The sequence below is a fragment of the Prionailurus bengalensis genome, chromosome E4, assembly GCF_016509475.1.
Source record: "Prionailurus bengalensis isolate Pbe53 chromosome E4, Fcat_Pben_1.1_paternal_pri, whole genome shotgun sequence".
NCBI lineage: Eukaryota > Metazoa > Chordata > Mammalia > Carnivora > Felidae > Prionailurus > Prionailurus bengalensis.
Window position 1 is genome coordinate 63,635,200 of NC_057360.1, and position 16,699 is coordinate 63,651,898.

Here is a 16,699-nt window from a genome sequence, read left to right on the forward strand (position 1 = left end):
CCTCCCAGGCACCTCGTGCCTGTCTCTGCGACCTGCCCCCCTGCCGCCTCGTGCCTGGAGGTGACAGAACAACCGGATCCAGCCAGGCTCCAGCAACTTTTATTCTCGTGGGTCAAGAACTGCCACCAGCGGGGCCAGGACGAGGTGGGAGTTGGGGATCAGCTGTCCGGTTCCGAGCCCAGGACCCGGGCTGCTGCCTGGCGTCCGCTCTCTATACAGTCGTTGACGGCAACCCCCTCATAGGAGGCTCCGGCCAGAGTCAAGGGCAGCCTCTGCGAAGCCAAGAATTGCGTAGCTGCCTCTGGAAAGAAAAGATGAAAGGACGGTTAGAGCTGGGGGTCTGGTCTCCTTGCCCTCCTCAGCACACTCGCTCTCCCAACTCACCCAGTTTTTGCCAGTGGCCTAGTGTATACTGGGGGATGCAGTTCTGGGGAGAGAAGAGGGGATACGGGGAAATTTTTGCTGCTGATGTCCAAGCCCAGGTAGACGGTGACAAATCCACCGCCTCCTGCCTTCGGTGGGAGTCGAGGAGCGTTTGCTCAACTCACCTTGTGTAGATGGACCAAGCAGTGGCTGGGTGGCTCTTTCAGTCCTAACTGGGTGGCAGCTGCTTCCTGGGCCTGTTGTTGGAGCAGCTCTGGAGATAAGACGGCTCCCTTGGCTTCCAGTGTCTGTAACCAGGACCCTCCCAGCATCACCTAGGGAGAGGATATGGCACTGAGCAGCCTGGCCTGACCTGCGCTGGGCACGGAGGAGCCCTCTGGAAACCCCCGCCAAGCAAAGCTGTCGCTTCTCACAGTCACTCGGAGGCCAGGGGGGCTTCCGTCCTGCTCAGGGAAAGCAACCGAGTCATACACAATTCCCAGGACGCCCGGGTCTTCTGAGGATGGCACCAAATGTCCGAATCCCTGGGGCGAGGAGGAGACCGGGTCAGGAAGGAGAGGTTCCGGTTGAGCCCGTGCCTCTCGTTCCTGTGTCACAGCTACCTGCACGGGCAGACGGGCTCCTCGGTACTGCAGGTTCACCACAGCCACAGACACCGCAGTGATGGCGCTCAGGGCCCGGGCCAGAGGCGCAGCCTCCGCAGGGAGCAGCTTGCCGAGCACTGCGGGGAGAGCAGGCGGAGGCCCGCGTCAGGAAGCCTTCCCACCAGTCTCCGCCCACCCTCCCCGGGGTTAGACCCCCACAGCGATGACCAGTTCGGGGGCACAGGATGGTCCCGTGGGTCCCGGAAGCTAAACTTTGCCTCACTCCCGCCGGGGAAGGGGACGGTGGCTACCTCGTTACCTGAAGCTGGAACAGCACTAATAACGTGGTCAGCATCCAGACTGCTGTCCCCTAGTGACACCTGACGGGACGAAAACATTTAAGGGACAGAGAGAATGGGAATGTTGCCCCACTTTCCCAGGCACCAAACGGGCAGGAGAGACTGAGTGCTGACCCAGGATGAAGAGACTGTGCGATCAGCACAGAACCCCCGCCCCACCCTCCCCCCACCCCGTTACTCCAGGAAGCAGACCAGACAAGCCAGTGTGGCCTCTGAGATGTGTAATGGAGCTGGGCTGGCCCTTCCCCTATCTAAGCCACTTACAAGCACTACTTCTGTCTAGAGTTGGATCAAGCAGATCTCGGAGGAAGGTCTACAAATAAAGTCTAGGACCCTGGGGTGGCCCGTACTTAAACAGCATCTAGGAAACCCACGAATAACTAGTCTGGCCCACCCCGGCCTGGTTAAAACATAGAGGCAAAGATGGAAACTCTAATTAGACACGCATTCCACACCAGGGGCCTCTCCTACCTTCCAGCGCCTGTCTGCCTGGAGGCTGAGCCCACAGACGGGCTGGCCTCTGAGAATACGGACTCCTCTACTAGTCAGGTGGGTGTTAAGGGCTTGGGGCAACGTTTCCAGCCCTCCTCGGAGGGACCACTGGCTCCAGCGCTCGGCTCGGGCCTGGCTAATGAGTGCGGAGTCTGGCTGCGGGCTCTGCCCTGCACAGGAGGAGGCAGGGAAGAATCATTAAAACAGCACCCTGGCCTCCAGTCCCTTACTCTGGCGGTCCTTAATATCTTCACCCCTTGAACCAATCCCCACTCACCTGCTCCCAGCAGCAGCCCCAGTAAAACGGAACGATGGCTTTGCTCGGCTTGGAAGAGACTGGGAAAGCAGGACCTGACGCTGAGCTCTCGGCTGTTGCCTGCAAACACTCCTCGGCAGAGGCTGTCCATGGCTAGAGACGCCACCTTAAGGGTGAGACCAGGATTGAGAGGCCAAGGAAGAAGCCGCACAGCCTACTTCCCGCTGGCCCTGCTAGGTAGGGAACAGGGGTGGGGTAGAGTTTCGGTTGGGGAGCAGTCCCGCTATAGCAAAACAATGGGAAGCAACGGAGGGCATCCACTCCCGACTGTTCTGAGGACTACTGGATGTGAAGAGAAGGGGGCATCCCTAAGCCCTACAGAAGACCCCCCCTAGGTGGCAGGTATGAGTGGAGGGCTCTGCAGCTGGTTAGGAGGGGAGGGGTTTCGGGGCCTCTGGGGCCACGTTACCTCGGGTCCAAGGCGGCGCTGGGCAAAACTGTGCACAGTCTCATCAGGGTCTTTGCCCCTGGGCGCGGTCAACTCCCTCAGCCCAGCCCAAAACAGAGGTTTGGAGAAGGGCGGTGAAGGGCGGAAGAGCCCCCTGCACTGAGGAAGGCATAGTCATTTCCATGCATCTGGCTCCTCTTGCCGGGAGGGCTGACAGACTGGGAGATGCAGTCGTGGAAGGGGTGAGAGCCAGGCGGGCAGGGGTGCAGTAAGGAGGTGACAGGCGTTACCTGAGGCCGGAGGGCAGCGCATGCAGGGCACCACCTACGTACAGGAACCTGTTCTTGGCAGCTGGGTGGTCTCCCCGGACAGGCAACACTTCTGAGTCCAAGCCAAGCTCAGAAACCTGCTCTCCACACATCCTCAGGAAGAGGAGAAACTAAGGAAAGGACTGGCCCACCAATGCTCCCTCCCAAGCCTGTCCTCTAGTGAAGGGCCCTCCGCAAGCCCTCCTAGGCATTCCATAGCCTTCTCACCAGGAGCAGGGTCCGGGCCCCCAGGGCTCCCGCCGGCCGAATTCCTCGAGGTCCAAGTTCAAAGATAGCACCACCTGGCCCTCGGACTGAGCGGATCCAGCCTCCCAGACGCTCGCTGGCCTCCACCAGGACCACCTGGGAACAAGAGGGCGGCACGGCCTACATAGCCTCGGGGTAAATGGTCTGCAGGGGAAGAGGGCAGCGCACTCCCTTTTGCTGGAAACGGGAGGAGGGTATTAAAGCAGCCTCCCTCTGGCGCGACGGGGCACTCACCTTGGGGGGACAGGGGGCCCGGCTCAGGTGGTAACTGGCGGCCAAGCCGCTGATGCCTCCTCCCAGCACGACCACGGTCCGGCCCATTAGGAAACCTGGGCGTAGCCTGGGTAGGGGGCGCGGTGGGGGAGGGGGATCGGACAGGCTGACGGGGCTGCACCTGCTCTGCGGCAGCCCCCCAGGTTCCACGTTCCACCCCCGGTCCGGGCCGCTGCTCCAGGGGAAACCCGCAGAGCCCGCGGACGGGGTGGGGCCGGTGAGGTCCCCGCCCAGGGCCCAGGACCCACCCGCGAGAGGGCCGAGAGAGCTGGAGGGAGAGGTCTCCGGGTTCCCCGGCCGGCGCCCGGCGTGGAGGCGGATAAGGACCCCGCCCGCGCTATCTGCCCGCGCAGGGTTCGTGGAGCCTTGAGGGGCCCCAGGCCCGCGGCTCGGGCGCCGTCGCTCCGGCCGCCCCCTTCGGGCCCTCCGACTCCGCGTCCACTCCCTCCCGCCTCCGGATTGGCGGGCCCTGGGAGGCCCCGGATCACGCCCACCAATGAGAGCACAGAGCCGGAGGTGTCTCCCCCCCCCCGCCCGTGCCCCGCCCCGCGGAGGCCGGCCCTGCGTGAGGCTGCGGCGCCGCGCGGCGGTTAACTGCTTAGGTGCCAGTTGGAGAGGGCGGTCGGCCGGGCCCTGCCTTCCCCCGGGGCTGCGGCGGCGAGGGCTGGAGCCCGGTCAGCGGGCCCCGGCTCAGGCTCCCCAGGCCCGGCGACGGTGACAGCCCAGAGGCGGGGGGGATGGGAGAGAGGCGAGCGTTGGGTGCAGGGAGAGCGGACAGGGACACGGGCCGCTCCGTGGGGAGGAGGCTCCGTAAACAGCTCCTTGATGTTAGCAACAGCCCGGGCCTACGGGAGCCGGGGCCGCCCGGCAACGCGCCCCGTGTTTGTCAACAGGGGTCCTCGGGTGCCTCGCCCTCGAGGGGCAGCCCCGTTCCGGGCAGAAGACGGCGCCCTGAGCTTGCACTGGCTTCCCCGTAGCTTCACGAGTCGCAGGTGTGCGTTCCCTCTTTGCCCCCACGTTGGCACCCGCGTGTCCGGGGCCGGCACCCCCACCTCCGCCCGAGAGCGCCCCCGTCTGTCCAGAGAAGGAACTGAGTCCCAGGGGGACTCCCGTTCCGCCGGTTCTCTTATCTGCCCCCTAAGCACAAATACAGAGAAGGACATCACTTTTTCTTAATAAATTTATTCACAAAAAGTGAGGTTGTAGAGGGTCTGGGGGCTGTACACGGGCAGGGACCTGGGCAGCTCTGTACATGGGGCTGGGAGACGAGGGAGCCTCCAGGTGGAAGGGTACTTCTTAATAAAAAAAATAATGGGAGCTACAACCACCGCCTCCCCCTCCCCGATTAAAAAGACACAAAAATAGACGTCTCTGAGGTAAATGGGGAGCCTGGGGCTTAAGGGTGTTGAAAGGGCGTCACAGGTGCCAGGGCGTAAAGGGGGTGTCACAGGCACCGGGGTGGCTCCTGCATCAGTTGGTAGAACAGCACGTAGCCCTCACTGGACGCCACCTGGTTTTCACTGACAGGGGAGACACTGGGAGGAGGGGAGAGGGGACGGGGCTTGTGACCGCTCCTGGGTCTTCCCTCCTCCCCGCAAGATCAACCTGGGGCATCTAGGAAGAGCACCCTGCCCTTCTGGGGCTTCACATGGGGGACAGGGGAGCGGCGGTGGGGATGGGGCAGGAATGGGGGGGGGGGGGCGGGTCTCACCGAGAATCATTGTAGACGTGCCAGCCAGTCTGGCACCGGCACAGGGCCGTGTAGTGGCCGTAGTGGACGCTGCCCGAGTGGTTGCAAAGGGCATACAGCTGATAGATGGGGCTTCCTGTAGGGTGAGAGTCGACCACATTCCAGGGCCAGAGCTGGGCCCGCTCCGCCCGCTCTCCCTCCCCGTCAGAGGAGCTCTTCAGGACCTTCCCTTCCAGACTTACCGGCTTTGTCACTGGCAAAGTCCCCTAGGCTCAGTCGCTGCAGCGGGAAGTCTACACCTACTGAACTTTTCTTGATGGAGCCTCGGGAGGCAGAGAATCGATTAAGATCTAAGCCCTGGTTAAGGAGCATGTGCGTGGCGGTGGGGGAGGGGGTGCGGGGGGCAGAGGGCATTTGAAGGGGACTGAATGCTGTCCATTCCCCTCCGGGAGCAGGGCAGGAAAAGGCGGAGTGGCAGGCTTTTCCTAAGGAAAACTCGATTGCCAAACGTCCAGCGTCGGCAGACATGGAAAATGAGGGGGGCCAACCGGATGGGACAAATAAGAATCTGAAGATTAGGATACGGAGCACGAGGATTCGGGGGAATCTTTGCACTGTCAACTTTTTGGTACTTCGTGTTTTCTGCCGACATCGGTCACACACCTGAACGAATGTCAAATAACGTCCTGTTAATGTGCTCTGCCCCTCAGCCGGCTTTTCTGACACCTTAACTCACACATTTACCACGACTTCCCATTATTCCCTTCACCCCGGGGCCACTCCCCTGCGCCGGGGCCACTCCCCTGCGCCCTAGGATTCCTAGGCCGTATCTGAGAGCCCAACACAAACCCAGACATACAAATATTATGCCCGTATCAAAGCATCATGCGACCCCTTTTACTCAGATGGGCCCCCTCCCCAGGCCTCCCACCCTTACTGTATCCCTTGTGGAACCCCACATACTGGAGCATTCTCTGACTCCAGCTCTTCTTCCTTGGTGAAAAGGTTGAAACAATCCCGCAGAGATACCTTGCCCCCGGCAAATCCTTTCTGGGGGGGGGAAACAGGAATGAGAGGTCAGCATGTTCTGGATTTGCTTCTCCAACTCGTCTCCATCAAGCCAGGCTTCTTCAGTGCTTCTCCAGACACCCACAGGGTTCCCTCCCACGCTCTGGGGGTGGGCAGGGACGGGTCACAGAACCCATGTCCCATCCAACCCTGGAATCCTCCGGACTCCCACCTTGGGGATGGGCAGGGACAGGTCACAAAAAACCTCGAAGGTCGTGGAGCGATACCCACAGGCCTGGCACTTGAGACAACTTTTCAACTGGCCCACAAACAGGTCTAGACAGAAGCGAAGAGGCGGGACAGACAGTCATTCTGGGATGCCAGAGGTGCTCCCTTGGCCCCTCCTCTCTTCCCACCCCTCTTCCTGACCCTTCTTTTCCTAACCCCCTCGCCCCGCGTCCGCATCTTCAACCCTCTAGTCTCGCTCCCACACCCCTTCATGGTATCGGGCTTTCTCCCAAGCCTGCACCCCTCCCCCGCGCTGATTTGCCCACGTGGCTTTGCCCGCTTCCGTACCCACAATCTTGCTGTCTTCTCGCTCCAGGTAACGCTTCCACATTAGGTTGGCTCGGTCATCATCACTGCCACAGGTCAAGGGAAGCGAGGAGCACCCATGAGACGGCGGGGACACCGGGGCCCCCCAACACCACGGAAACGACTCACGCAGCCCCGCACCCCACCCACCCCCAGCTCCTTCTCTACATTTCAAAGAAGCGTCAAAGGAGTAGGTCAAAGGAGTAACGCTTCAGAAGGCTCAGACGGCTTTCCGGGGAAATCCAAGGTGAGGGAAAAGAAGGGAACAAGGAAGGACGGGGAAAGAACAGCTGTCTTCACCTGGCTTGAAACGCTTTAGGTCCCTGGTGGTAAATTATCCCCTCTGCCTCAACCCAGGGCCATCCCAGCACTGCCCTCTGCCTCCGGCCGTACCCTTGGCCTCCCTCCCTCCTCCGACCTCTTCGCTGCTTCTCAAACCAGCTTCCGGGCTAAGCGGTTCCCTGGACCCTACATCCTCCATCTGGACTAGCCCAGTTCTGTGTGGGGTGAAGGCTGCCAAGCGTGTACGGGAAGGTGAAGGAGGGAGAGTGACCTCACCTCAGCTCCGGTTCTTCTAGCAGAGCCCCCCCGCGGCGGGGCTGAGAGGCAGCTGCACCACTGGCCAAGATGGGTGCAGCCCGGCGGCCGCGTCGGTTGATTTCGAGGTGCAGCCGCTCCATGAGGAGCTTCAGGAACTCTTGGGCATCCTGCTGGCTGCGGCCAGAAACAGGGTGTGGGCCACCGACCCCCACCTGGTCCCCAGACACGACCCCCCGCCCGCACATTGGTCCCCACTTCTCGGATGAAGGACATCCGAGGGTCCCGACCAACGCCGCCAGGGCCCCTGCTCGGCCCAGAGAGGAGCCTCCTCCCCTCCGGCTCTCCCACCTGTATCCAGAGAAGGAGGGAACGTATTTCTGGAAGACAGCTCGGAATCGGGTGGGATTCACAGCTTCACAGGAGTCAGGATGCCACAGGGCACCGATCACATCCGCAAAGGCTGTCGGGGCAGGCGTGGGGAGACCAAGGTTAGTGACCAGAAGAGGCGGGCCAGGGGCGGCTCAGAGGGCGGAGAACCACCTCTAGGGAAGCAGGCAGCAGGAAAAACAGATGGCCAGATGCAACGGTCGGGGCCGCCACGACTGGCAGGCGGACCCAGAGGTCGGGGAGAGGACCCGGAAAGGGGGGAGCAAGAGGTGTTGCCCTACCTTCAGTGAGCTCTTGCGCTCGACCCCCTCCAGGCACCTCTTGCCGGAAGTCCCTCCGCAGACAGAAGTCCCGAAGAGGCCGAGTGCTGCTCAAACACTGTAGCACTGCATTCAGGAAGCACTGGGAGGCGCGAGAGACACGGCCATCATTGCTGCAGACCACTGACCTGACGCCTAGAAGGGCTTCAGTGCGCTCCTTCCCCACCTCCCCCAGGTGGGCCCCCCCGCCACCCCCACCCCGCACCATTTCTCATTCCCGTTAGGGAGGAAGGACAGGAGGCTGGCTCTCACCGTGTTCCCCAGGTTTCGCAGGCCAACGTGACCAGAGCCCAGGAGCAGCGTGTGATGAGCCTGGAAGGTCAGAGTGGAGTCAGCGGTTTCCCATCTATCCCGCCCAGCACTCGGACCTTTCAACAGCATGCCGCCCACCGCTTCCCCACCCCTGCACCGCACCCCCAAGCTCCACCCTCTTTCCCCCACCGGGTACTGGGGGCTCCCCTACCTCACTGGCCATGAGCATGTAAGCCCATCACAGCTGAGCGCAGCACGGACTCGGCCAGGGCTGTCCCACCTGCTCCCCACTTACTCGCCTGCCCAGCTGGCCGGCGCTGCCGCTCCTGGGGCAGCTCCCCAAGCACGGGCATGGCGGCCCAGCCGCTCCCCATGCCCACCTGGCTTCCCCCAAGGCTTCCCCCACTCCCGCCCCCCGGGGCCCCTTCCTGAGCCCTCTCCTGATGGATACAACTGCAGTCAACCTAGCTCACTTAGCTTGGGAAATGGACAACCACCCTAACTCAGATGCTCTGAGCCCGCCTCTCTTCAGCTCCAGAGATTAATTAGGCCCAGGCAGCATCCTAGGAGAGAAGGGGAAGCAAGGGAGAGTAAGGGCCCGGGGACCGGGGATGCGGAGAAGAATTCCAAATGGTTGGGTTAATTCTCTGGGGACTGAAATGGCACGCCGTGCTGGGGACTCACAGACAACCCCGAAAAAAAGGTCTGCGAGGCTCGAGGGTACTTAAGTAAGGGAGAGGAGAGTCCCAGCTGCTGCAATGAGGGGCTGGGAAAGGAACTCGGGGAAAAGAGGGAAAGGAAAGCCACCTGATGGCAAGAAAGCTGGAGGCACAGAGGAGCACGGGCACGGAAGGCCACGGGTGCCGGACAAGTCCTCACCATTTTGTCATCGGAGTAGAAAGACTCAGAGGGCCGGGCCGATATGACGTGAAAGGAGCCATGGGAAGTAGGGGGCTCCGTCCGTATACTGAGCAAGGCTGGGGGACCGGGAAAGCCCCCGAGGCGGCGGAGAGAAGCGCTGCGTCTCAAAGCCGGTGGCTCAGGCCGGAGCGCCAGGCGGCTCAGCGCAGCCCCGAGCTCCCCAGCGCCACGGTGCCCTCCCAGGGCAATCCCCATAGGCCGCAAGTCCCCACTGCTCACAGACTTGGAACGGGCTAGGTTGGTCCTGGAAGGGAGAGGCAGAGCCACGGTGGTCGGGGGTGGTGAGCCAGGCAGGGGAACTCCATGATCTGCCCGAAGGGGTCCTCTGGGGCGAGGGCCTGAGGTCCGACCCCGTCCCAGCTCCAGTTTCTTGAGCCGTTCCTCAGGGGGCCCCGGCCGGGGAGGCAGAGGTCTTAACATGGGGTTCGGCCCAGGGGCTGGGTTTCGGCGCTCCTTGCTTCGGGCCCGTGGGGCAAATGGTAGCTTGGATCCCACTCGGGGCTGGACATTAACAGGTGGCTCTCGGGTCCGGCCCAGGCGGTGCTCAGAGGCCTGGGGCATTGTGGACACCACAGGCTGGACCTGGGAGGAGAAGAGAGGGTCAGTAGTTGCACGTGGAGGGAGGTGGGAACCTAGGTTACCACACTAGCTTCTACATACTCCACAGGCAGGAACCCCGTCTGTCATGTCAGTCACTGTATCCCCAGCACCTCGCATCGTATTGGGCACAAAGTAAATACTCAGTATCCGTTGAGTAAGTGAATGAATGACAGCAGCCCCCCGCGTTGGCTCTTTCTGTATTCCTCGTCCCCTTCCTGCAGAACACAGCTTGACTGAAAAGCCAAGGATAGTCTCGATCTCGGCGGTCTTTATGATCTAAACGCTCATGACGAGGGCCCCCATACCCGGCTAGTCAACGGGAGGTGCCCTGGGTCACTTAGAACCTCTGGACAAACGAGGGTGTGGATGTAAGGAAAACAGCCCCAAAGACAGCGTCCCACCCTCAAACCCCTGCCTGCCCTCCGGGCTGCACTGAAGCGGACTAAATGGGTGCCTTGCGAATCACTCCCTCCCCCACCTCTGAGCTGCAACGAGGTGTTGGGGCTCAGGGGCAGTGGCGGGGAGGGAGGTCGAACAAGACCCTCATCTCCGCACCTCTCCCACCACGGCAGGGCTTCAGCCGGGTCCGCCCCCCTCGAGGGCAGAAAGGCCGAGGCCGCTGATTGGCTACGGGGTCCGGCGGCGTAGTCCCTGCGGTCCACGGATGCTGTCCCTCCAGCCCGGATCCCCCAGGCCTGCTGGGCCCCCCGCGCCCTGCCTTTGTGGAGGGCGTCCTTTCGGGTCTGGAGCGGTCTTCCCGCGGCCCCCCCCCCCCCCCACGCCGTAGCGCCCCGGCCCGTACCTGTCCCCCGGTGAGGCGACGGGGGAGGCCAGCCGGGGCCAAGCCCCAGCTCAGGGCCACCCCCTACTACCCCCGTGCAGCCCCCCCGAGGGCCGGGCTGCAGCTTTAGCTGCAGCTGTTGCCCAGATCTCTCCCGCCGCAGGGGCCGCCGCCATCTTTGTTGGTCCCGCCCGGCCACCGGCCACCGGCTTCACCGCCTCTCACGGCGCCTGCGCACCCACACTCGGAATCCACCCACCTCCTTCCTCGGCGCTTGCGTGAACCCGCCCCCTTGGCTCCGCCGCCGACACCATGGAAACGCAGCCAACTTTAGGACCGCCGGTTCCCAGATCTGCTTTGAATGGTTTTTAAACCGTCTCTCCAAAGCAAGTCCCTGCAGCCATAGGGGTCCTGTGACCATAGGGATGAAGATCCGAGGGTCGTAGGATGGCCCGCAGGCTTGCAGACAGATCCTTGCCGGGGAGCCCGGGTGCCAGTGTGGGAAGCTGCGATGCTTGGGTCCGGCCCGCAGACCGGCGGAGAAGCATCCAGCACTCCACACAGGGATGGGAAGATCCCTGGAGGGCGAGGAACGCTGGTCCTGCAAAACCATTCCTCAGGCATCTTGCAGACCAAAGCAGTAGGCACCCCGCTAAAGGACACCAGCAGCTCTCTGCAAGCAGATCTCAGCAGGAGGGAGAGCAGTCAAGATTTCCTTTCATTTCCCAGCTCCTCACCACAGCACCCCCCATCTTCCCCTCCCTCCACACTGAGGTCGTCGTACATGTGCCTTGGGTCTCAGCCGGCTCACCGTCTCTTCACAGTCACCAAAGAGAACCACGGGTCATCAGAGGAAGCAGCTTTTATTGATGAGTTATCTCCAGAGACCAAAAAGACTATGCACCCACTTTCCAGCCTGCTTCCCATCCTTCCTGGATCTCACATTGTTCCACCTGGGGAAGGGATATGAATTGCCTTGGTTTTCCAAAGCCCCCGTCTTTCCCCTCCCTGTGTAGCCTTAGAAATTCAGTGGCGATGGTGTTGTTTATTTTTTTCAGCAATGCCTGATGCGGCTACTTAGTAACAATTATGGGTGGAGGGGCTTGGGGGGGGAAGCAGGCGGATGAGTAGGAGTGAGGCACAGAAACAGGAACAGAACATAGCCCGTCAAAGGTCCCTCTGTCCTGCCTCAGTGGCTTGATCCTTCATGGGTTGCCTTTCTCTTTATGCTGAATCACGCCCTTCTGAATCAGATCGGGGATTTCCACTGCCAGCCATGGACCCAGCTGCAACACAAGGGAGACCCTGTGAGATTACTACCACCGAGTCGGTGCCTCTTGTCCCATCAGAAGCTCCTTCCTAGACAGATTTTTATGAGCGTGCCCACGGAAAACACTGTTATTCCCTGTTTACTCTCAGTTACTTTTCTTACATTGCTCAGTGCCCGATTCCTCTCCCTCCCCTAATATGCCAAATATCCCAAACTTACCCCCAGAGCCATGAGATGAGCTAGTCCAAACTTGGGCACGTTCCTGGCCCACAAAGGCTTAAAGTGATCAGTCAGGCATATTTTGCCACCCCTATGAGAGGGACAGGAGGAAGAAGGTGTTGACATGCAAGGTTTACCGTAAAGCATAGCAGCCTCTTGGAAGCACAAGATGATAGCCAGTGATCAGAATTCGGCCCAAGGTTAGCTGAGTACTTTGCCCAGGTGCGGTCGAGGGGAGCCTGGAGGCATTCTAGGCGCTAGGACAATTGTTGTCTCCCAGAGGTCTTCCCTAAGGCCTCTTAGACCTTTTCCCGTCTCCTTTTGAGTCCTACCTGTACATCTTTGCTGTTTTTCCATCCAGTTCAGGGACTGCAATTTCTGGAGCAGTAGTGGGGTATGTGATAGGAATCTGGAGGAAATATAAGGCCTTAATGACACAAGCACCGGGATAGAAAGGAACTAATCTAATCACACGTATCTCTTGGTTGAACTGAAATGTGCGACAAACCCCCCAAGCAGCATGCCGACGCAGGGATGCTGGACATGGAGAGGAGTAGCTGTCCTCTATGCTTGCTCCAATCCTTAGCGTTTCCCTCCCATTTTGAAAGTTTTCTCTGGTTCCTCCAAGAAAGGTTAGCTTGTTAACAGCCACCTAATCCCTCCCCATCCACTAACTTCCATATTTCCCATTCCATCAGACTTACGTCAAACTCAATGTCAAACTCGTATTTGAGCAGGTCATGGATGTACCAGCATTTTCCAAACCACCTGTAACAAAGACCAAACCTCAGTCCAATCTGCCCATTCTTCTCGTGCTCAAATAACATCTTCTTGGCTTAGGTGATCAGCCTGGGAGACTCATGGGATGGGAACTGGGGCACTCTGGACTGTGGGCGGGAGACAGCTAACAGGAGGCAGGGAAGGCCTGGCAGTGGGCTTTGGGACATTAAAGTGCTCAAGCCATGTAAGATTCCCACTCCCCCAAACGACCAAGAGGGTCTGCCTACCGAGTCCCTTCCTTGTTGGACTCCAGTCGGAACCAATCATTGTCAGCATTCTTGTTGTTCTCCACGTACTAAAAGCAGAGAGTGAGGTCTTTGAGGAGGGAGTTGAGGCCAAGGGCAGTCCTCTTCCCTCAACAGAAAAGTGTGTGGTTACTTTCTTAGTGTGTACCCAACTTTTTTTTTTTTTAAAGCTCATTTATTTTGAGAGAGCATGCACACAAGTGGGGGAGGAGGAGAGATAAAGGCAGAGAGAGAGAGAGAGAGAGAGAGAAAATCCCAAGCAGGCTCCTCGCCAACAGCGCAGAGCCTGACTCGGACTGCATCCCATGAATCATGAGATCGTGACCTGAGTCAGAAGCTTAACCAACTGAACCCCCCAGGTGCCCCTGTAAGTTGAAACGTTTACTTTCCCTTCACAGGCACCTCAAACTCAGCATTTCCCCCTGGTCCTTCAGACCATTTCTCCACTGCACCAATTTCGATGACCGCATTCACTCAGTCATGCAAACCAAACCCTGGGAATCATCCTTGACCTTCCCTCTCCTCTCCTCTCCTCTCCCCAGACCTTCACGATGTCCTGCTGATTTTACCCTTTGAAGGTTCTTCAAATCTACCTCTTCTCTCTATCCTAACTATACCCATCCAGCTTAGATCATCACCTTTCTTTCGCCTGGATTAATGACAGCCTCCTAAATTTGCTTCCTCCCTCCAATCTCATGTCTTTCAATTCCATTTTCCTCTCCACTGCCATTGTGACTGACCTAACCCCAATCTGACCATGCCATCCCTCAGCCTAAAATACTGTAAAGGCATCCCAGTGCCTACAACAGAAATTTCAAGAGCTCAAGCCGATCTCTCCAGCCTTGTCTACCATTCCCCGCCATACACTTGACGCTTTAGCAACTCTGAACTGCTTCCATTTCTATGTTTCTTCATAGGCATCGTGCCCTTTCTAGCTTCTATGCTTTTGCTCATGCTGTTTCTTTTCCCGTCAACATCTTTCTCTTATCCTCATGTTGATCAGATTATGTTTACCCTTTCAGGCTCAGCTCAAGCACTGCCTCTTCCAGGAAGCCCTCCCGGACAAGACCCAAGCTGGATTAGGTATCTCACCTTCTGCTCTCAAAACATCCTAGCAATCTTTCCCTCCCCCTCTGCCGCCCCTTAACGAATTGTGATGGTTTGTTTCTATCCATCTCAGCAGGCTCCAGCCTATTCGGCTTTGGATCCCCTTCCTAGGTGCTAGGTTACAATAAATGTGGTGGGTGTTTGTTTGTTTGTTTGTTTGTTTGTTTTTTAGCGAATAACGTGCTGCTGCCCTTTGAAACAGAGGCCACGGCAAGGAAGACAAACTTTCTTCCTTTTCCACAGAAGGGAGATGAGCCGGGAAGATAGCTCATTCCTGACTGTGAGCTTCACTCCTCAACTCTTGGCAACTAACGCCTGAATTTTCAGCCTTAGCCTGTGCCTCCCTCAGGAAGAGTGAAGGAAGGAGCAGAGCGATGAGCCAGGGACTTGGAGCCCCAGGAATCCCTTTTGACTGCCTCCCCTCCATCCAGGAGGGGGACACCTTTTGACTGCCTCCCCTCCATCCAGGAGGGACACGTCACCTTCCGGGGAGGCGTATCCCTAAGACAACTGCTGCTTTGGCCCCGCCTGGGCTCCCAAAATGAGTTTCCTTTGCCCCCTCCCCACCATACCTTCCTAAGCGCCCCCAGCCCCACAATCGTCCAGTTTCTCTGAATTGGGGACTTAAACTTTATAACCGGAAGCGGCTTCCACACGGAGCGTATTCCCAAGGACACCCGATTACCCGCAACCCTTCGGCGACGCGGTCGGCCGCAGAAGCACAACTAACCCGGATAAGAGACTGATATTCCTCTTTGAGTCGCTGCACCCACAACTCACGATCTCGAGGTCCGGCGTTAGTCTTCAGCACCGGGATCTCAGACACCACACGCCGGGTAGCCTCGTCCGCCATCTTGGACGAGGGCGCCAGAGAAACGCGGAAGTGGTACTGCCTGCAGTTTACACTCAGGGGGCCGCCATCTTTACTGTGGGAAGATGGGCTGTTGGGCTGCCTTCGGACTTCTTTGAGTGCGGTCTTTATTTTCTTGTAACGAAGACAAATTTGTCACCTGGTCACTTGCTTGTGGGTGCAACGGAAAAAAAGAGAACGTAACGGATTGCTTCTTAATATGGTACCTATTATTTAAAAAAACCCGCAGATTGCTCAACGGGTGACTTCCGCTCATGCTCAGAGAAGGAGTTTCAGAAAACTCGGCCGCCTTCCCAAACTTGGGAGAGTTGTTAGAATTTCAGGCTGGTGTAGGCACCGTGCGGGGCACTGTCTTCCTGAAACGCGCTGTTCACGTGTTTGGATAAGCTTCCTTAGCTTCCATGTAGTTCGGTTCAGGTAGCAGGGGCAAAGCAGTCATCCAACAGAAGGATATTGAACTCGTGATAATGATTGGAAACCATGGAGAATCAAAGTATACACACCCTCGGTCCTGAAGAATTAACACAATCGAATTAGAGAATTCTTAATAAGTGCCCAATCAGTTTAAAGATCGCAGGAAAACTTGCCTTAGTCTAGCCTAGACATTTTTTTGATCTGGATTTAAATCGCCCAGGAAGGATTCTGGTGCATGGCACACAGTAGGTATCTGTATTTTGCAGAATTTTGTATCTTCCTGTTGGCTTTTCAACCCAAACACAATTTTGGCTTTAATTTACATATCATGTTTACTCCTTTGATCAGCCTGTGGCAGTAATTTTGAATCAGATTCGTCAAATTCTATCGTCCATTTACAAAGCTATATCTTAATTATAAGCATGCTATATCTTCATTTCTAATGGCTGTAACTCCCAGTACAATGTTGAATAAAAGTTTTGAGGGCATACATCCCTGTCTTGTTGTGATTTTAGGAGGAAAAACATTGGCTTTTTTCATTATGATGTTAGCTGTAAGCTCTTCATAGATGGGCCTTTATCAGGTTAAAAAAGTTCCCTTCTACTGTGGTGTTGAGGGTTTTTTTTATCATGAATGGATGTTGGATTTTTTCCAAATGCTTTTTTTTATATGTGTTCATTGGGACGATAATGTGATTTTTGTCTTTTATTAGCATGCCACATATTTCTTTCTTTAAAAAAAAAATTACATATTGGATAAAGCTAAGGCAAAGCCTTGCAATACTTTACTAGCAGCCTCTCTTCTCTGGGAAGTAAAGATTTATTCCCTTTTGGGTGTAGGCACTGTGGAGTGGTACAGATTACAGAGATTAGGAATGAGGCTTTGCAATTTAATTGTCATATGACTTTGGTGATGGGGTGAGGGGACGATGGGCAAATGTAGGTTAAATGGTGCAAACTTTCTTTTTTTTTTAATTTTTTTTTCGACGTTTATTTATTTTTGGGACAGAGAGACACAGAGCATGAACAGGGGAGGGGCAGAGAGAGAGGGAGACACAGAATCGGAAACAGGCTCCAGGCTCCGAGCCATCAGCCCAGAGCCCGACGCGGGGCTCGAACTCCCGGACCGCGAGATCGTGACCTGAGCTGAAGTCGGTCGCTTAACCGACTGCGCCACCCAGGCGCCCCGATGCAAACTTTCTAATAAAAAGAATAAATTCCAAGGATCTAATGTACAGCATGATAACTGTAGTTGATGATATGGTATTGTATATTTATTTGAAAGTTGTTGAGAGTAGATCTTAAGCATTCCCACTACACACCCTTGCAC

The 16,699-nt window shown here is 57.5% G+C and overlaps 3 protein-coding genes across 12 annotated transcripts; all 3 read right to left on the reverse strand.

Annotated features, from left to right (window-relative positions):
- Window positions 1-83: 83 nt before the first annotated feature.
- On the reverse strand, window positions 84-3,799 carry PPOX (protoporphyrinogen oxidase). Of its 8 annotated transcripts, none has more exons than XM_043569323.1 (13): window positions 3,620-3,798; window positions 3,333-3,438; window positions 3,060-3,194; window positions 2,814-2,944; window positions 2,545-2,677; window positions 2,097-2,241; window positions 1,799-1,989; window positions 1,288-1,348; window positions 987-1,105; window positions 798-908; window positions 549-698; window positions 385-427; window positions 84-301 (listed from the first exon to the last, which is right to left on the reverse strand). In XM_043569323.1, exons 2-13 carry the CDS (start codon window positions 3,417-3,419, stop codon window positions 159-161), a joined length of 1,449 nt encoding a protein of 482 aa, XP_043425258.1. In that variant the 5' UTR covers window positions 3,420-3,438; window positions 3,620-3,798; the 3' UTR covers window positions 84-158. The 8 variants fall into 8 exon arrangements, with proteins under 8 accessions (XP_043425258.1, XP_043425260.1, XP_043425262.1 ...); XM_043569325.1 differs by having other exon boundaries at window positions 2,814-2,929; window positions 3,620-3,797; XM_043569327.1 differs by lacking the exon at window positions 798-908 and having other exon boundaries at window positions 2,814-2,929; window positions 3,620-3,799.
- Window positions 3,800-4,533: 734 nt separating this feature from the next.
- Window positions 4,534-10,701, reverse strand: USP21 (ubiquitin specific peptidase 21). 3 transcript variants are annotated; one of them, XM_043568471.1, is made up of 13 exons: window positions 10,486-10,701; window positions 9,042-9,665; window positions 8,163-8,222; window positions 7,872-7,992; window positions 7,552-7,663; window positions 7,222-7,377; window positions 6,646-6,710; window positions 6,302-6,405; window positions 6,025-6,111; window positions 5,646-5,724; window positions 5,304-5,411; window positions 5,083-5,197; window positions 4,534-4,906 (listed from the first exon to the last, which is right to left on the reverse strand). In XM_043568471.1, the coding sequence occupies exons 2-13, from the start codon at window positions 9,642-9,644 to the stop codon at window positions 4,816-4,818; spliced, it is 1,701 nt and encodes a 566-aa protein (XP_043424406.1). In that variant the 5' UTR covers window positions 9,645-9,665; window positions 10,486-10,701; the 3' UTR covers window positions 4,534-4,815. The 3 variants fall into 3 exon arrangements, with proteins under 3 accessions (XP_043424406.1, XP_043424407.1, XP_043424405.1); XM_043568472.1 differs by having other exon boundaries at window positions 9,303-9,665; window positions 10,486-10,689; XM_043568470.1 differs by having other exon boundaries at window positions 7,222-7,663; window positions 10,486-10,693.
- A 610-nt stretch (window positions 10,702-11,311) lies between these two features.
- UFC1 (ubiquitin-fold modifier conjugating enzyme 1) lies at window positions 11,312-15,544 on the reverse strand. The gene is made up of 6 exons (XM_043568485.1): window positions 14,816-15,544; window positions 12,961-13,028; window positions 12,658-12,721; window positions 12,286-12,362; window positions 11,954-12,044; window positions 11,312-11,750 (listed from the first exon to the last, which is right to left on the reverse strand). The coding sequence occupies exons 1-6, from the start codon at window positions 14,936-14,938 to the stop codon at window positions 11,670-11,672; spliced, it is 504 nt and encodes a 167-aa protein (XP_043424420.1). The 5' UTR covers window positions 14,939-15,544; the 3' UTR covers window positions 11,312-11,669.
- Window positions 15,545-16,699: the final 1,155 nt, after the last annotated feature.